The sequence below is a fragment of the Danaus plexippus genome, chromosome Z, assembly GCF_018135715.1.
Source record: "Danaus plexippus chromosome Z, MEX_DaPlex, whole genome shotgun sequence".
Lineage (NCBI taxonomy): Eukaryota > Metazoa > Arthropoda > Insecta > Lepidoptera > Nymphalidae > Danaus > Danaus plexippus.
The window spans coordinates 43,166-61,311 of record NC_083559.1 but is presented as its reverse complement, the minus strand read 5'-3'; the positions used below and the strand labels follow the sequence as shown (position 1 = coordinate 61,311).

Here is an 18,146-nt window from a genome sequence, read left to right as displayed (position 1 = left end):
AGCGCTGGTCGTAGGCACGGCGACGTGCGCCCGCGCACCAGCACTCGCACGCCATGCATCTGACCGATTCTCCTCGGTCATTGTAACAATATATGTATGCTGCTCGTAATACCTTCTTAATATGTAACAAAGTAACAACTAACACCGCTGACCGCTGCAACATTAATAACAAATCCTTTAACTAAAAGCTACAAACACTGGTCGGTACACAGCTCACTTGTTACGACATTGTTGTGATGTTTAAAAGCAAACGTTATTGACGTTGTCACGTGGAAAGCGCTCACAATGGATTTATTTACACTATTGTAAAATAATTTATTAAAGGTTAATACAATTTTTACTTGCAATACAATAAATTTGAAATTGCAATGGATAAGAAACGGTCAACTTATACATCAAGCAAGGGAAAGGTTATGGATGACATTAAAAAAACAGAACACTCGAAAAAAGCAAAAGGAGATTGTGATGATTCAAAGAGTAGCTCCCACACAAAATATTTTCAAAGGCTGAAATATACAACAGAATATAAAAGAATTACTAGAGACGAATACTTAGGATTTTCCGAATCAATATCGGGTTCTTCTGATAGTTTCGGCTGCTTACATGGACCCGAAGGCAAGCTATATTCAACGGAGGCAAAACTTAAAAGAAATTTCCTAAAAGAACTCGATCCTGTACCGGTCGGTAAGGACACTTGATTACTTTTAAAATAAGGTTATTAAAGTTCCACCACTTACCAGTTTAATTTAATTTGTTAACGTTCCATTTTCCTCTGTGAAATGACGCATATATAAATAATTTATAAACGAGATATGGAATTATTATTAACTCTATGTACCGATGTTAAATATTTGTACACAAACATGGGAACGCTGTGACATAACATCGGCGAGCGAGAAGACGTGACACTTTTAGAATCAGCGACTTGATTATGAAGAGACTAGAGAATATTTAGATTTCTTTCCATACGCACTCGTTTCAAGTTTCTGAAAAGGACAACACGTATAACTTGCAAAAGTAATACACAGTCCTTTTGCAGTCAAAATCAAACTTTCCTTAACCCACATTACCTTTAATTTTGAATGACACTTAGTTGTTAGATTTCACGCACTGCGCCGACGTCGACTGTTTGACCTCAAATACTTTCATTGTTATCATGTTCATAGCAGACTCGTGCATTATTTTTTCATTAAAACTCAATAATTTTTTTTTATTTACAAAACATGTCTATACTGTAGTGTTCCGAAACAAAATTATATACAATGATTTCCGGAGGTTTCCAAAATTGTTATTTAAATTCACACCGTCTCCAGCTCATGCCACCACCCAAAGGAAATGTGACTGACGCCTAGTTTCAATTAATTCTTTGTCAACGTTTCTTTCCTGTTTATATTCAGTGAAATATTATATTTTCTCCAAATTTATACACAAACATTTTGTTTAATCACATATTGCTGTGGTCTGTGGACGTGCACTACCATGTACATATATTTCAAGGGAGCGTTTTCACGTGTGCTACTACCGAAAAGTTGGTTTGTTGTCATCTCTTACTATCAATCACAGGCTGTTCACAATTTTCTTTTGTCTATTGGTCTTTACAGAGATGTTTTTGTTAATTTTTTTTCTCGACTGACCAGTCTTGAGACATTACAAACTTAACATTCTGTAGGTAGACAGTATTTACAGGATTCCTCGTTTTCTTCTTTGTTATAAATTTCATTCTATAATTTGATACGTTATTTAAATAATTCTCGATTCTTATTCCTCATCATGAACATTTGATTAAAATTGTAAATTATCACAAGTATCACTGCGATACGTGCACATAATGTAGCATTTTACTCGCCTTTTCTCTGTTCGTTGGATTTCCAACATCGTTTTAGAAAGTTTTGGAGACCTGGAGGCTCGTGTACGAAATACGAAACAGGGATCAGCTCAGGCTTTCAACTTATCATTCTCAGTACTGCCTCATAGCACTCATGATGGTGATGAACCTGTTAATACATTCGGATCGGATGTCTCGTGCTGCCGATTCTCTTTCTCATAGTGTAGTAATTTATGGCCGTTCTAAAGCATGATTCTTATACTGTAACTGTATAAACATAAAATTATTCAAACAGAAACTCCGTACTCCTTCAGTAATATTAATATCTGGGACGTCGGTTGTATGTGTGAAGTGTGACCACTGACATCACCAGCCTACAATTTCCATTACGTATCTCTTATTCTGACGTCCATTATTTCGTCTCTATGATATTAAGTAACCTGAAACTTATATTCAAATACTTTTTCTACGTATTAACACTTGGAGTTACATTATATTTTGCTCTCAATTATGGATTTAGATTTGTGCTTTTTCTGTTTAGTCTAATTTAATACCTTAATATGAAAGATTCTAGTTAGCTATGTGAAACGTAATCGAAGTTGTGTCTTTTAGCCCGTGCCTGGACGGACAGATGTCCTCCAGCTCTAGGATGGGAGATAGTGGAAACTTTAGAGTTCCTTGTAAGTGATCCCGTGGGATGCGACTATGTAGACAGATTGGAAATTCATCTCCGAGATTTTGCAAGGACTGCTCGTTCAGGTTATGTATCCTTTTAATCAGAGTACTGCCCGTGTGACTTTACATGCGCGTAAGAAATATTTCCTTAAAAGTGTTCCTCAGAAAATAGACATATTGAATAGCTTTTGTGTCATAATGGATTTCCTCGTGGAAAACTTAAATCAGAAACCTTGTTTGAGAGAAGGTACGATACTTCTAATGAAAAATATGGACAAGCCGATTTTGTTAAGAGTTGCATCAGATGTCATAAATCAATTTGAAAAACTCCGGCATTATATCGGCTTTCTAGGTAATTATTGTATACATCACTGAACTATGGCTAGGACTCACTCAGATATTAGTAATAATTAACTTCCTACAATATTTTTCTATTATGTGCGTATTTCCATATTTTTCTTGAGGGTATCTCATGGTCCGTGTGGAAGACGAGGACATGTTCGAGCTGGTATCACGGGGGTTACTGTATCAGCTGTCAGCTCGAGACAGACAGACGAGAGGAGCACACGGTGAGAGCGTTGTCTCTCTGCGGCACGCCCTCCTCGCGGCCGCGTCTCCTGCTCTGTACCGTGTCATAGTCTCCATGCTGGCCGTGGCGTCCCCGCGCAGGTTTCCAGCATTCCTCCAGGCAGCGTTGATACTCGCCAGTGCCTCGTCACAGAACTGTAAATTTTCTTCAGCCATAATATTTTACATTTCTAAATAGACTCTGTATATAGGCAGTCATTTAATAACTTTTGCAGGTATCGAGATGATCAAAGAGAATATAATTGAAAATATATTTTACCGTTTTAATCCATTTTACCCAGAACGTCTACCAGACCACGAAAGTAATCCCGTCGATCCTCAAGATCGGAACATAAAACTCGGTAAAGGATTCAACATATTTCTAATTATACCGTGTGGTTTTTATTAGTTTATAGGTACTTGAAATTCTTACAAAATGCATTGATTCCGTGGATATGTGATGAAATGCTTACAAAAAATAATTATCGTAAGCTTGGGTTATTTGTGAGCGTTCGTTAGTGACAGTTCATATAATAATTCATGTGGATGTTATATTATCGATCGTTGTGAAATCATAGTGTCTGAATCCCGCGTAACTCAGACAAATTTTACGTAAAGGATTTAGTTATTATATTCTACTTTTTCTTGCTATTATCAAGTATTAGTTACTTCTATAATCTTCTACAGGTGACAGTACTATCCACATGTCAAGTACTCTATCTCTTTTACTTATTCTCTTGAAAAACTTAAAGAGTTTCTTGGACGAAAATGAAAATGAGCGAAGAAAGCTGCCTTGTCCAGATTTTTATTCGCAGAGGTTTTTACTTTGAATAAATTGATTTATACGTATATAAGCATAAATCAAGAATCAGGAATCTACAAGGTAGGCCTCTTCGAAGCATCGCCAATATTAGAACCTTTCGTACCTAATTTCAAAATATAAGTGGTCCTGTGTCCATTACCGATTATATAAGAAATGTTTTACGAACTGTAAAATGCCAAAAAATAATGAGTCCAAAGATAACATTATTGTAGCAGTATCCTTGATTGAAATAAAAATTAAGTTTACAATTAATTTCCGTAATAATTTTTGATAAACTTTATGACCGGTTGTCAATTACGATTACTGTGTTGAATGCAGCAATGAAGGTTGGCTGACTTTCAATAAATCTTTCCTGAACACGTCAGACCCTTGCGGCAAATTAACATTTATATAAGATCCATTAAATCTATATCATATTTAATTTAGAAATTAAATTTGTAAAATTTTTAGTATAATTTTTTTGTCTTTCATTTTCAGCGAGGGTTATATAAAAAAATGTCTGATCTTAATAGGCCCCTTTTCTCTGTATCAATCTTTTGCCTTTTCATTTGCGTTTTTAATTCTTATACTTGTTCAATAAAATACAACAGAATATTTGGAATTCATTGTGATTTCTTAACATGAAAGTCCTAAAATTGTTTTATGGCTATAATTATTCAGGATAAATATATAAACAATAAAAGTCAGAACTAGTAGAGTAAACACCAATCACCAGCAATGATTAATGTAATGAGTACGCAAGGTGCTTTATTTGGGCGTTCCGCTATGAGTGCCGGGCTCGTGAACACGGCCACGAGCGCCTCACATTGACGGCTATAGCGTATGCCTTACTGCACTGCTACTTGGGAAGACTCGATGCTTTCTCAACGCTCTTGATGTCAGGTGAGTATCCTAACATACCACAGCCAGGCAATCATTTACCATAAACTTTAATAAATACTATTACAGATATTATGACTCTGTCCGTGCTAACCGAGATTCCTGCCAAAGCCAATTGGACTCGCACAGTGAACTTCAACACGGCCCAATTAGACGTTCAGTTTAAGAAAATTTTAATAAGCCTGTCCGTTGCTCTCCTTAAAGTCTTCCCTTATAACAGATTTGTATGACAATTTATCTAAAAAATCCTTTCTTTGGTCCGTTCAAAAACTCGGTTAGAATATTTTAAACGTTCCTCAGATGGTTGAATCTCAACACTGGCTCTTGGGTTTGATGTTTTTGTTAGACCCTGGACTGTGTCATCTCAGAGCTCACTGGTCGCCCTCGCTGTTTGCAGAACTTCGAAAAGTAGCCTTACAAGCATTGGTTTGCACGTTACCGCTTATGAGAGATAATCTTATTATCGAGTATGGATTAGTTAGGAGGTGATACAATAAGAACATAACCATTAAGTTTAATGTTGAAACAAATTCGTTGTATTTTCAATAGTTTTTCGGAGGTTTTATACAAAATATATAGAACTGCTATGACGTGTCAAGGCGAGATTACATTGACTTTGAGTTAAATTATAGCACTAATATGCTGTATACAATGCGATGATTTCCAAACAGATTGATGTGGTATGTGGAGTGGTACTCGGAGAATCCTTACGAACTGCCGGTGCTATACTGGTGTATTCGTCTGCTGCATGTTTCAGCTCGGAAAGACAGCATCCAGGAACTGTTTGATACACATGGATTGATCATACTTATACGTACGTAGTTGTGCGTCTGATATATTCTCGGTGACGCTGTAAAAGCCAAAGACCAGCAACAGATAAGTCGAAACTAAAAAAACGATATATCGTATTTGCACATACATGTAATTTTATAAAACCCGTACCTCGGACCAACTAAGTTTCTTGTAAGCAATTATATTCGTTTCTGTATAAATAAAATCACAGTAAGTGTTTGTGAATTTATTACTATTCGGTTCTTTTAAATTCTTTGTGTTAATCTCATTTTTATGGCCATTACTGTAAGTATTAAAAATTGTAATTCCTTAAATAAAACATAAAGCTGAATAAAAATGTGAAATATAAATACGTAATAACAAACAATTATTCATAAAATATTGGAAAGATTTCGTCCATAATACCGGACGAATGAGCGGGCAACAAAAGCTGTAAGTTTCTGTATAGTTATCAAAGCGATTGTCTCGTATGTTCCAGACTTATGTTCGACGTTGCTGGAGCAGCAATGTCCACCGGTGGTTCGTTCGCAGGTGGTCCTCGGCCTGGCCGTTCGTTTGTTGTCGTCCGCCGCGTCGTCTCGTCTCCAAGTCCGCTGCTGCGTGTATCCTCTCATCAAGTGGCCGGAGTCGGTCCTGCCGCTGGCCACGCAGATGCTGGACGTAGCTCTGTACGCTCTCAACAAACAACACATCGTCAGCGATAGGTAACATCACCTATTTATTATTGTGAACTTGTGTGAAATTTAGTAGCGACGAAACCAGCGAATTATTGTTGCTGTTATTGAAAGAGAAACAAATCAACAAAGGACCGACCTGCGATGACGCTGATGGGTCTGTTTGTGATGGTGACAGACAGTCGCTGATTACGCGTTATATTTATAAACAATGAAGACATAGACATACATATAAAGATTTAACTAGGAAACTACTTCACCGACAGTGTACAGATCTCAATTAATAAAATTTAAAAAGTAGACAGTATTTTATATATATTTCTACCAAATTTTTCTAGATAAGTACAATTTATTTCTACAAGTAATAAAATGATTCCCAAATTACAATAGAAGAAATACATTTTTCTCTATTCTTCACCAAATGTCCCTTTGTCTGCATGAAATTTCAGAATTAATTATGTACACAAACAGAATGTGTACCGAGAATGAAGACTTACTTATTTAATAGTTACATCCATGTTATACGACTGTCGTCTCCAACCGATCGACGTTTTTCGATGAGAGCCTTTTCTTTTGAAAGAAACACGGATTATTTGTGGTGGTTCTCAGTTATGTTTAGTTAATATTGGTCCAACAACATTATATTCAACACCCTTTATATACAACTCTATGCAACAAACGTAATATATAGTATTTGTGGTCTATGTTTACTCGATTAAGATCTTTACGCGTGTAGAAGGTTTTTTATGTTTGATAAAATGTAGTTGTTAAATATAAAGTAAGCATGACACATTTTTGCGCTTAATTTATTAAGGTGGCGACTTGCAGCTTACTTACCAAGGTTTAATTTTTTTTAGATGGCTTATTTCACTATTAAATTTTATTTGGGAAGCCATTATTTGGAAGAACGAATACAGACAAAAATTCATCTCGTCTAATGGCATATACAATCTTTTGGATTTGATTACAGTAAGTATAGCAACAAATGGATTAAGGGTTTTATTAAATTGTAACAGGTAATTAATTCATTGAAAGGATGAGTAACTAACTGTCTCGATGGCTGCGTTCATACATGGAAAGACGGAAAGAAGCTTTTGAAGATAAATTATACATTACAATAAGCAGAGGGCAGCAAGTACGAGTACGTGACTTCCTCCTTGAAGCGATCGATGTTATATACCGCTATAATTTAAGTCTTGTCATCTCTCTATTATTATTATATCCTTTTGTTTACTGTTTGTTTGTATGTAGATGTGCTCCCCGAGCGTGCAGAGTGTGTCGCTGTCTGTGATTGTGGACGCGGTACGAGGAGGCAGAGCTGCCGGCTATCTGGTGACGTGGCGGGCCCCGCTGGCAGCGGCGAATGCTGTCAGTTACTACATACACCTTGAATCAGTTACCGACTCTTTAAAGACTAGCCTCTAAAACCAAACACATCTGATACGCTCGAATTACAGAATCCTGTCGTAGTAAAGAGAGGAAGTACAATCGCCAGCCTCATAGCATCCGTGTTTAAAGACAGCTGCTTGAGAAGAGGCATCTCCCTGGACAATAAGGGTGTTATACAAAGTTCAGTGCATACCTTCTCATACTACTTCTGTAGTGACACAATCATATTGAATGTATGCAATAGAAAGATACTTCACTACGTGTTTTAACTGTTTGTTTATTATCTTTGAACAGATTTAAATAATCCACTGATGGGAAGTGAAGTCTTCACAGAGACAGACGGGCGGTGTTCCGAGATTGAAGTGGCAGGGTCACGAATGTCCAAGGTGCGACTTACAAACATACATCGACATTCATGCACTTATTTAATTTACAGAATATAATTTTAGGAAAAATGTGAACCTTAACCCGAAAACTAGTATACGAAGTAAAAAAACGTACCTTAACGATCAAGGAAGTTAATGAAGAGAAATAACTTAATACGAGTTTTATATGAATACAGTTTTTGTTGGATATAACATACAGTTCACGTATTGTTATTATTTCAATTTATATATCATTAAGCATACGAAAACTAAAAAAATATGTGAATAATAAATCTTATTTATTACTATTTTATATAAGAGCACAAATGAGCGAGATGGTTACTCGATACATTAAGACGGCCTAACTCCTTACGTAACTCGTGAAGAACTAAAAATACTTGGACCCAAAACATTTTTATAATATATATATATATAGTTTAATATGTCTAATATATTATCTGTCTGATAATTTTCAGGCCTTCGCCCTTCTCCAGCTGCTCTCCGAGGATCTCCAGCACAAGGTTTCCATAGCTGATGAATCATTTAATTTATATAAAAATATTAAACTATCTCCAGAAGAAGAGGTACTGATTTGTGTAAACGTCAACTCAAATGTCAACGAGTTTAAAAATTATACTAACAAGTTTGTAATTTTTAGACGATTTTGATTTTATGTTCACATTATTTGACTCTGAAGTTAAATGAGACCTGGCTTGAAACAAAGCGAGTAACGGTGACACTACTGCAGCAGGATGAAGACACATTAGATGAATTTGTTGAGATCAACGTGTCAGTATGCACCCAACAAACATATTATTGTTACGCGTATTTACTTTGCTGTAAGAAGGTTATGAAAATTAATGAAAATATTAAATAAAAATATCTTTAAATTTAAAGAATATAGAGTTATACAATATTTCATAATTTTGGTTCACCGTTTTTGTGTTCATTACTTTCAATTTTTGACCTAAAAAAAAAGTTGCTTTACGTGTTGGTGCGACGAATACTGAGTAAAGAACAACAAAACAAATTTACTTTGCTTTTTACGAGAGAGATTCAATTGTATATTGTAATAAAAAGTTCAGACGGCACCGCATCGCTACAGCTGGCTAAAACTCAAAGTTGAAATTGATATCTGCCTTATACTTCACTGACAGACGACAACTCGTATGATACGAACGTTACCGATGAACCCTTCAAATAACAGTGTTTATTAAATGTTAGTCAGTCAGTCAGTGTTATATAAAATATACATTTACATTCCTATGACTCAATATGTTGTTGTAAATAGATACTACTTCACGACCTTCAACGTCCATTGATTGAAAAAGGTTGTAATAATTAAAATAGAAATAATTTTTTTAGAGGATGGGCGAAGGAGATTAAGCGACAACAAGAATATGTTCTAGAAAGACACGAAAAGGAAGTAAGTAACCATCTTTATTATTATTATTATTATGTATGGACTAGTTGTGAGTCGAGACTGAGAAACGGGTGTAGGATGCAATTGTAACACATATAATAATATATGGAATGAATTTCGTAAGTAAGAATAATGGCGAACTTGTTGCGGACTGTTGTAACGATCAAAATAATAAATATAACAGGAGGAGTGCGAGGAGGACAGTCTGTACTGGTTGCTGGGTCGCGGACGACTGACCGCGGCGCTGGACGCCCTGCAGCTGGTCCGCTGCTCGGCCCGCTCGGCCCGCACGGCCCGCACGGCCTCCGCCCCCCGCCGCGGCCCCGCCGGCCTCCCCGCTAACACTATCCTCACATACAAGCCACCGCTCGACGACCAAGTACCACACCATACCACACCCCACCTCGTTTAGTGTACGTTTCATGCTCTCGTTGTAATATTTCCATTTCCGGACAGAACGTGACGGGCCAGTACGTGCACGTGGTCAGCATCTCTCAGAAGCGGCCCGAGTCCAGGACACCACAACTGTCGCCCCCGCCGCACATACACCAATGACCAGTGACAACTCCGCTCTAGCTCTCGCTCCACGTCACGGGAGACGCGTAGGGATCGTCACATAGAGTATATCATATTTAGTTGAAGGGAATTAGTTTCATTTCCTTAAAACATTAAACGTTATAGCTCCTTATTATCTTAAGCGAGTCGACTTATAATCTTAACAAAAACAAAAAGCCTTTTCAATCTCGTTTATTGTTCAATGTCATTATAATTTGTTATGTCTACGTTAACTTAACATTCGTTATTTAAAATGTATTTCAATTTCAAAACGTTTATAGTCTCTGGAGTGGCGAGCGCAACACACTTCAACAACAAACAGCACTCTGCCGTAGTTAAACCTGAACATTTGTTGTACTAACCTTCGATGTATGGCTTTCGTTAATTCAACGAGACTCTGAACAAAATAAACGTTAAACAAAAGAATATAAAGAGAAAACGCGATATATATCAAGCGGCGAAATAAGTCATTACATGTACGAGCGTATAAAGACATGATAACGAAATATAAAGAATGCTGTACATTTGATTATTGACATAGCATTGGCTGAGAGCGACGAGAAACTTAAAAAATAATAATAATAATAATAATATAAATTACTGCTACAAGTAATGCAACACGTGTCAGGTGTGCTCGATGCTATATATAACCTGATGTATTACTGTTAGTTCGTTTATAACGAGACTAAGAGTTTGTATAGGAGCGAGCGTTTCACTCACGACGACTAGTGTGTGTGTGTGTGTGTGTGTGTGTCGGCAATATGAGTAGTATATATATGTACATACAGATGACATGCTAGTAAAGAAACCGCGGCGGCAGACGCCTAATATTTAAATAATTAATTTGACTAGAGATGTAACCAAGTTTAAATTATTTTGCGTTAAATGCCAATCTTGGTTGTCTCACTGTCTGGGAGACGCGGTATAGGCAACGGTCATCACTCACGCACACACACAAACATACACACGCGCACATACACAATATAAAACTATATCTAACACTAAGTAACGGTCCACACTAGATGCAGCTGGTTGGCACTTGCTGATGTTTCTAGGCTTGCGATAACAACAATATCATCTGAACTGATATAGAATAAGGGCACGAGCAGGCCTCGAACCTGCTGCCACCGGGACGCCGTGTCCCAGTAGCTGTGGTGAACTGTGATTCAAGGCTTCGATCAACATTTCTGTAACTGATATAGGAACGACTTCTCAGACGTCTATATTGATTACAGACAATTTATAAAACAGAACACAGCCTAATAATTTAAACCGTCAGTTCTCACGCCACATTTTGTGGTCGCTTCGATCACTGTACCTGCTATGAACTAACTCCGCCTCACGCCTGATCTCAAACCTTCTTCATTAATCAGTCTCCTGGTTCCGCTCGGTCCGTTGGGGTCCATTCATTCATTCATTCATTCATTCGTTCGTTACTCACAACACACGTCACTATATAATATTTATTTATATACATACATAAGATCCGTCTCAATTCTCTTGTCCCTGTCTCTTATCGTATAATTATTATTTAATATATGTATTAACAACCAGCTAGCGTTAGACTACAGACACGACCCTTCACACGCCACACGCCACACGCCACACGGCCACGAGTCATGCACTCAGTGGTAAGTGTGTGTCTTCTAGTTGTTCCCGGAGGAGGAGTCGCAGTCGGAGAACATGGAGGCGACCATGTTGTCGAACACAGGCACAGCTTCCTCGAACTGCTGTAGCTGCTGGGCGAGCGAGGGTCCGGGGTCAGGACGCACCCCCACGGACGACCAGCTAGCGCTCGCCTCCCGGGCCGACACGCACTCCTGGTAGAAGGACGCCAGTTCCGCGATGGGGCTGCCCTCCGCGAACGGGAACTCCTGAACACACCACCAGTATACACACACCACGCTCTACAAGAACAACGACAGCACACATCGCACGGCAGAGCATCTCGACATCAGCTGGGACGAGATGTCATAACATGAGAATAGTAAACAACATTTAATGTCAATTCGCTGCAGTTAATAAGAGGCGCGGAACACACAGGGCGACCTCGTGGTCGGTGTGTCTTACACAGCACTTATGAGTTACCATCAGGCTGGTGTATCTGTGTGTGTCCGTCTGCGGCAGGCGAGGCACGTCCACGGGCCGGGAGGTGGGACGCGTCTCCTCCGCCGCTGTACCGCTCTCGTCTTCTGATATCGGCACCACCTTCATTCTCTGCAAAAATTATTTAATATGAACTCTTTCTGTTGATCCTTTGTCGCCAGCGATCCAAACATTTAGCTAGTCATAATCATCGAACCCTCTCCAGCTTGTCTTTTTCGGCCAACAGCCAGGTCAACGGTGACTCGGGAGGTAGTTGGTGGCTCAGGGTCTCATGTAACTCCCTTATCTTGACCGTGTCCACGAATGCTCCGGCCGTCAGAGGCTTGGTGAGATCCAGCTCTTTTTTCTCATTGTAGGTTTTCCTGTAATTAATAACTTGCCGACTCCTTAACTCTCACAAATGTCTTAAAACTAAACTGAACATTGTCATCTGTGCATACCTGGGACTCTCCTTAGGGAAGTGATCACTCTTCACCATAATCTTGTCGCTGGTGGTAAGGACATTCTTATCGATAGTCCTTCTGTCTTCTGGTAATATTGTCATCTTTGTTCTATAGACAACATCTATCTGTATTTTTCCTATGGGCGTCTGGAGCTCGCTCACCTTGATTGTTTTAGACATGTCACCTGCAATTCATAATAACTAACAATCAATTGCCGTTTCAATGGATCTCGTTCAATACAATCAATATTTTGTGCTGTACCTACATTAGTCTAGGAAGAAAGCTAGTTATACAATACCAATAGTATTATAACAGTATACAGCACAATAGTGCATCGGTATCTGTGCTAGCACAGACTCTCCGGCTACCTTCCCTACCAGTTTTCAGAATAAATAAATAAACATCTCAATAAATTGTGTAGCATTTGATAAAAACTTACTATACATTGACCATCTTTGGTAACAAACTGTGTATTTACTGTAGGACTGTTACTATTTATTACACTTTATAATTCAGACTGACTAAATATATATAAGAGGAGAGAATCGGTTCATGTATATATATATATATATTTATAAGAGGAAAATTCAATTAATATTTAACCATTAGAGAACTGAGCCATACAATGTCCATGAATACTCTAAATTGATTGCTCATAGCTCATAACATCCAATGAACGTTTTTGTACAGAAACTGACAGGATTGTGAAGAACATTGACCTTGGACCAGAAATATCATAGAATAGTACACTTCAATGTCTCATATGCTGAAGAGATATCTCAACAACGTATTTATCTTATTAAAGTTTCTAGCCAGCCGACCCTGAAATACAAACAGAGTAAAATCTGTGTGCCGACCCACCCTAAACTTACACATATATCGCTCTCTTCAACTGGAATTAACACATTTTGATTCTCATTAAGACAATACACACCCAATAAATCCAAGTTAGGTTTGCCGCCATAAATTTTGTGAAATATAATATAAGAATCTTTATTCTGTAGTCTTGACAACTTATATGCAGGAGTTATCCTTGAGATGCTTAGTGTTGACTTGAGCATGATACTCATACGGTAGTATATGGTGGAGACAGATCCTTGACTAGTGTCACCACCAGGGGCTACACGCACTGTCCACACTTCCAATACCATTTCGTCACCTTCATTGGTCCTCAGAATTATTTCTATGCACAGTACATTGCTGAGAGCCTCTATTACTTCGCCATTGAGTACCATCTTCGTGTCTCTGTTTATTTCAGGGACATCGGGTATAGACAAGTTAAACTAAACAAAAATTATAAAATATATCATTATAATAATATGGTAAATAATTATTCGTATCGTAAAGATGAATTACCCATTGCAGAGAGTGGGAAGAAGAAGGCGGACCGTCATCGGAGGGTTTCATAGCGTTGCATTCATGGGATATCTTTTTTCCTTGTCGACTTTGAACAACAATCTGTGCTACCTTTAAAGTCAAAATCTTTGTAAACTTATATAGCTTTCCTCGATCTTGTACTTCAGAGTTCAACGATGCCATTTCGGTTATTCATTAATTTTAACACTATTGAATATAAATGTTTACCTTAAAATAATTATGAAAATTTTAATAATGAGGTAACTTTGTATGGATTACACTTCACATTAAGTGAATTATGTACTTTTATTACAATACAATACCTAATTAATTTCATAAAATGTATAAAATTAAAAAATGAAACTTAATCTCAAAGTATAATCATATAAAAACATTGAATAAATAATTAACTTTATTATTTTTTTGCGACTCTTTCAGAGAAAAATGACAGTAGTCAAAACCATAGACTATGCTTATTGGCTATTGCTTTTCTTTGCAGTATATAGTGATATAAACAGGTACTGTTTGCTGCAAAATCATAGAACATGCAAAAAAAATATTCATTGGTATGATAGGTATGCGTGGTAGGTTGGTGACGATTTATATGTTAAATTATAAATTTTAATCATGTAGTAACTTGATAACATGATTTAAATTTAACATGACGAAACATTATTATTTTAGAGGGATTGGATTAAATAATATTTAATTATGGTATAATAAGACCAGTAAAAGAAATTCGGCGACTAAAATGAGTGATGTAACTCTGTATTAAACTTTTATACTATTTAATGACATGTAATACTCTAAAAAGGGGCGATGTTTTCCAAGACTCTTTCCTATTATTTTACGATATTCTCAATGTTCTATAGTCTATCGTAGAATTTATTTTATATTAGTTAATATCAAACATTTTATTGGAGTTCTCTACATCCAACGTCTCAGTGTTAGTTATTTTACAATACTAGATTCCCTCTAAAATGTTATAGTCCTAGTCAGTCCCTTCAGATTTTAATAATACATTTATTTCAGTGGATTATGAGGCCATGTTGTACATTCTATCGAATCTAATATTTTCAGTCGTCAACAAAGCTTCGCCATTTGATACATAACGTTCTTGAAGTATAATTCTATAATATTAAGTTCTTCCACATAGTGTTCGTCCTACGACGAGCATAGCTCTGAGTCTCACTTCATGTTCTTAGTTATGAAGACAGTCCGATAACACTCTTCTTTAAACTTGAACAAAAAGTTTTCCTGATTACTGTTCCTCTTATATCATGTATAAAATTTAATAGTGGTTGTTTTTTTTGTAATTTGTACCTGTATTGTTACTATGGTACAAGGGTTTTAACAGAGATTTTAATAAAAGATATTTATCTCAATCAATAGTTTGATTAAGTCTATTTTTTAATTTTTTTTATTTGCCATTCTGTTCACAAATTAATCATTCGTAATATAAAAAACATGAATATTATATACTCGGATAATGAAATTATAAGAAACTCCTTTTGGGTCCTTCTAATATTTCACACATCTTGTCATGACATTAAGTTAGGTGAGTTATGCAGTCTGCTGACAGATACATTGGCAAAAAATTGAAAAACATCTTTCATAAAACACATTTATTCCTAATAGAAATTAAAATATTGTAAATAATTATCATTGTGAAAAGTATAACATTGATAAATATATCAATAAATCGTCATTCATACAGCGTATGAACATTAATAGTAATAAATCGTACCAAATACATTAAAATTAATATAATAATTTAGAACGTGTATGATGCAACTCGTAACGACGATCGACTATCGAGATCGTCTCTACTCTCTACTCAGTGTCGTCAAGTCATCTGTCAGACGACTGTCACTTAGACATACGTCAAGTAACACAATATATACCTACCTAGACACCTACGTGGTATCTACCCAGTACCTACCTAGTTCACGGATACTTGTCAAAAGTCAACGAGTCTACAGCCTACAGCAAAACTTTGAATATTAAATTATTAAATAGTATTAATATGAAATTTGAATTGTTTAACGATCGGCGTTCGATACTATTCAGTTACAGATACAGCTAAGTTATACTTAATATAGGTAAAAGTCCAAAACCATTATACTATAATAACTGCAACAGCATTATCGAGTAACCTACGATATATTATTGCCCATAATATCTACGTATTTAAAACCAGCTACAAGTTGTCAAAAATTCGGTAATTTTATAAATCGTACAGGAAAAAGGTAATATTAAGAGAAATTATATGCTCTTAATAGTATGTCAAAAGTTTGTGCTTTAATCGGTATTCGTGCCTAGTATGTATAGAATGTCAGTGCACGTCGTTGTTTAGAACCTGTTGTGTCGCGGATACAGCTGACGACGCGACCTCCTGCCACGAGCTCCGGGCGTACGAGACGAGTGCGGCGCGGGGGAGGGTAAGGGGAGAGCCGTGGGTCGCGTTTCGTCAGGTTGGGAAAGGGCGAACACCTCCTGCTATTCGGGTGGAGGCAGACCCAATGTTTTGCGAACAAGACGCTCTGCTATTTTGTTGAATTGTTCTCTGTCCTCTCGCCACATCTTTGCCGCATCGACATTGGCTCCACTCTCGTCATTTGGTTCTAATATCAATATGAACAATTTGCAAGTCAAAGGACAGTTGAATAATTTGAATAACTATACTATGTATTAAGATGTTTCATCTTGATTGTTATGGTAACAGACAACAGTAACTAACCAGCAAGCATGCTGACCACTGATAACAGTATTTTTTCCACACTCTGGACTGGGGACCAACGCTCGGCACTGCTCTCATAGCCCATAGGATCATCTCCCGGAGCATGGAGAATTGATATGCACACTCGCCCATCCGCATATACTGAAGTATATTAATAAAATTATATACTATCACCAAAACTAGCAATTAACTATCACCAACTTACTATTTGGATGAAACATTTCACAAATAAATTGCATTTTGGGTGGACTTAGTGGGTAGTCCGGGGGGAAAACGAGCTTGGCGGGAAATATGCCACCCTCGAAGCATGTTCCCTCTGGACCTCTGAAACAAATAAAAAAGACTGTGTCTTACAACTCACTTAACACAAAAATATAAGACAGTACTCTTTACTACATACATAAGACTGTAGGGATTCAAATATAAAAAATAAATGGTTTAGATTTAAAAAAAAGTGTAGTCACATAAAGGTCTAACATTAAAAATATGTCAGAGGAGTAAATAATACACTAACGTTATAAGAGCCTCCCATTCAAAAAAGTTTTCTTCATTAACAGGTCCAGCAATGATTCCTTCGGGAGGGTTTAGTGTTAGTTCTGAAAACAAACACAATTCATGTAAGGTCTGCATTTGATGTTACAGAAGTAACAATTAATTGATTGCTGTTAAATATTCAGCTACTGGAATTATCACTTCTGGAAGCATTACTTTTTGAATTGAGAATGATTTTGGAGGGAGCTTATAAAAATGACGTCTTTTTACTTATTTTAACAAACTTTACTTATGATCATCTTACCTCTTATGTTATTGAATATTTTCCTGGCTTCTTGGGAGTTTAAAGAAAACAATCTTCTATTTTTAATGCAAGCTTTTAAAAATAAATGTAATTACAGTTTACCTACCTAAAATTATATAGTATCTCTATATTAAAGTTATATATTATGTAAATGTGTATATTGCACACTTCTCTCATTATTTATTTATTATATAAATATAATATTATAAGGGGAACCAACTGACTTACGTTTGTACTCGGCCATAAGACGCCGTAGGGCCGATCCAGCCATCATCTGTGCTGCTGACACCTGGCACGCCAGGTCGAAGCTTAAGGTAACGTTTGAGTGCAACAATCTAGCTTACAGCTAGCATTTATTGACTAACGATAATAAGTCCCAAACTTATTTGGAGTACAGATAACAGAGAAAACAAACTCTAGAAGCAGTTATACTGTGACAGTAAATCACAAAAGTAATAAATGAAGCTACTTTGTCATCGGTACTTTTCACAAGTGACTACTAGTCTTTGTAATCGTTTAAATTGATTAATGATTTAAGAATTGCCACAGACTCGGTGAAGAAATATCAATACCTAATTTAATAGTCCCAGTCGACAGATGGTGTTATATTGACAGTGACATAATGTGTTATAAGATTGCCCTGACAATAAATTTAAAACAATCGTTTATTTTATTTTGTTTCATGAGCTAAAATAATTAACTTACTAATTTTATAATAAGTGCTTGTGAGCTACTCTT

General features: G+C 36.7%; 3 protein-coding genes and 1 long non-coding RNA gene across 6 annotated transcripts; 1 reads left to right on the top strand and 3 right to left on the bottom strand.

The window, feature by feature from the left end:
• The first annotated feature begins 14 nt into the window (after positions 1 to 14).
• LOC116777504 (uncharacterized) lies at positions 15 to 10,048 on the top strand. 2 transcript variants are annotated; one of them, XM_032671091.2, is made up of 20 exons: positions 36 to 684; positions 2,438 to 2,589; positions 2,666 to 2,852; positions 2,965 to 3,225; positions 3,304 to 3,429; positions 3,755 to 3,884; positions 4,633 to 4,772; positions 4,839 to 4,993; positions 5,070 to 5,254; positions 5,441 to 5,583; positions 6,040 to 6,265; positions 7,093 to 7,204; positions 7,487 to 7,603; positions 7,693 to 7,804; positions 7,919 to 8,010; positions 8,466 to 8,573; positions 8,648 to 8,778; positions 9,355 to 9,415; positions 9,597 to 9,791; positions 9,869 to 10,048. In XM_032671091.2, exons 1-20 carry the CDS (start codon positions 369 to 371, stop codon positions 9,965 to 9,967), a joined length of 3,048 nt encoding a protein of 1,015 aa, XP_032526982.2. In that variant the 5' UTR covers positions 36 to 368; the 3' UTR covers positions 9,968 to 10,048. The 2 variants fall into 2 exon arrangements, with proteins under 2 accessions (XP_032526983.2, XP_032526982.2); XM_032671092.2 differs by lacking the exons at positions 8,648 to 8,778; positions 9,869 to 10,048 and having other exon boundaries at positions 15 to 684; positions 8,466 to 8,510; positions 9,597 to 9,736.
• On the bottom strand, positions 5,330 to 5,812 carry LOC133319902 (uncharacterized). The gene is made up of 2 exons (XR_009753362.1): positions 5,712 to 5,812; positions 5,330 to 5,619 (listed from the first exon to the last, which is right to left on the bottom strand). It is a non-coding gene; the product is annotated as an uncharacterized LOC133319902 (long non-coding RNA).
• A 95-nt stretch (positions 10,049 to 10,143) lies between the features above and the next one.
• On the bottom strand, positions 10,144 to 14,343 carry LOC116777506 (autophagy-related protein 13 homolog). Of its 2 annotated transcripts, none has more exons than XM_032671099.2 (7): positions 14,196 to 14,343; positions 13,873 to 14,100; positions 13,451 to 13,799; positions 12,514 to 12,700; positions 12,270 to 12,435; positions 12,056 to 12,184; positions 10,144 to 11,841 (listed from the first exon to the last, which is right to left on the bottom strand). In XM_032671099.2, exons 2-7 carry the CDS (start codon positions 14,053 to 14,055, stop codon positions 11,614 to 11,616), a joined length of 1,242 nt encoding a protein of 413 aa, XP_032526990.1. In that variant the 5' UTR covers positions 14,056 to 14,100; positions 14,196 to 14,343; the 3' UTR covers positions 10,144 to 11,613. The 2 variants fall into 2 exon arrangements, with proteins under 2 accessions (XP_032526990.1, XP_061382006.1); XM_061526022.1 differs by having other exon boundaries at positions 13,873 to 13,983; positions 14,196 to 14,326.
• A 1,139-nt stretch (positions 14,344 to 15,482) lies between these two features.
• On the bottom strand, positions 15,483 to 18,021 carry LOC116777680 (ubiquitin-conjugating enzyme E2 G2). The gene is made up of 5 exons (XM_032671354.2): positions 17,637 to 18,021; positions 17,127 to 17,208; positions 16,818 to 16,936; positions 16,613 to 16,753; positions 15,483 to 16,496 (listed from the first exon to the last, which is right to left on the bottom strand). Exons 1-5 carry the CDS (start codon positions 17,680 to 17,682, stop codon positions 16,372 to 16,374), a joined length of 513 nt encoding a protein of 170 aa, XP_032527245.1. The 5' UTR covers positions 17,683 to 18,021; the 3' UTR covers positions 15,483 to 16,371.
• Positions 18,022 to 18,146: the final 125 nt, after the last annotated feature.

Bases quoted from the DNA above. Each gene is read 5' to 3' on its own strand.
- LOC116777680 (XM_032671354.2), bottom strand. From the start codon at position 17,682: ATGATGGCTGGATCGGCCCTACGGCGTCTTATGGCCGAGTACAAAC. The intron at 16,937-17,126 runs GTTAGTGTATTA...TATTTGTTTCAG, and splicing joins GAATGGGAGGCTCTTATAAC to AGGTCCAGAGGGAACATGCT. The intron at 16,497-16,612 runs GTTAGTTACTGT...TATTGATATTAG, and splicing joins AGTGGTCAGCATGCTTGCTG to AACCAAATGACGAGAGTGGA.
- LOC116777504 (XM_032671091.2), top strand. From the start codon at position 369: ATGGATAAGAAACGGTCAACTTATACATCAAGCAAGGGAAAGGTTATG. The intron at 7,805-7,918 runs GTTCAGTGCATA...ATCTTTGAACAG, and splicing joins CAATAAGGGTGTTATACAAA to ATTTAAATAATCCACTGATG. The intron at 9,416-9,596 runs GTAAGTAACCAT...TAAATATAACAG, and splicing joins TAGAAAGACACGAAAAGGAA to GAGGAGTGCGAGGAGGACAG.
- LOC116777506 (XM_032671099.2), bottom strand. From the start codon at position 14,055: ATGGCATCGTTGAACTCTGAAGTACAAGATCGAGGAAAGCTATATAAG. The intron at 13,800-13,872 runs GTAATTCATCTT...ATTTTTGTTTAG, and splicing joins CTTCCCACTCTCTGCAATGG to TTTAACTTGTCTATACCCGA. The intron at 12,436-12,513 runs GTATGCACAGAT...TATTAATTACAG, and splicing joins TTCCCTAAGGAGAGTCCCAG to GAAAACCTACAATGAGAAAA.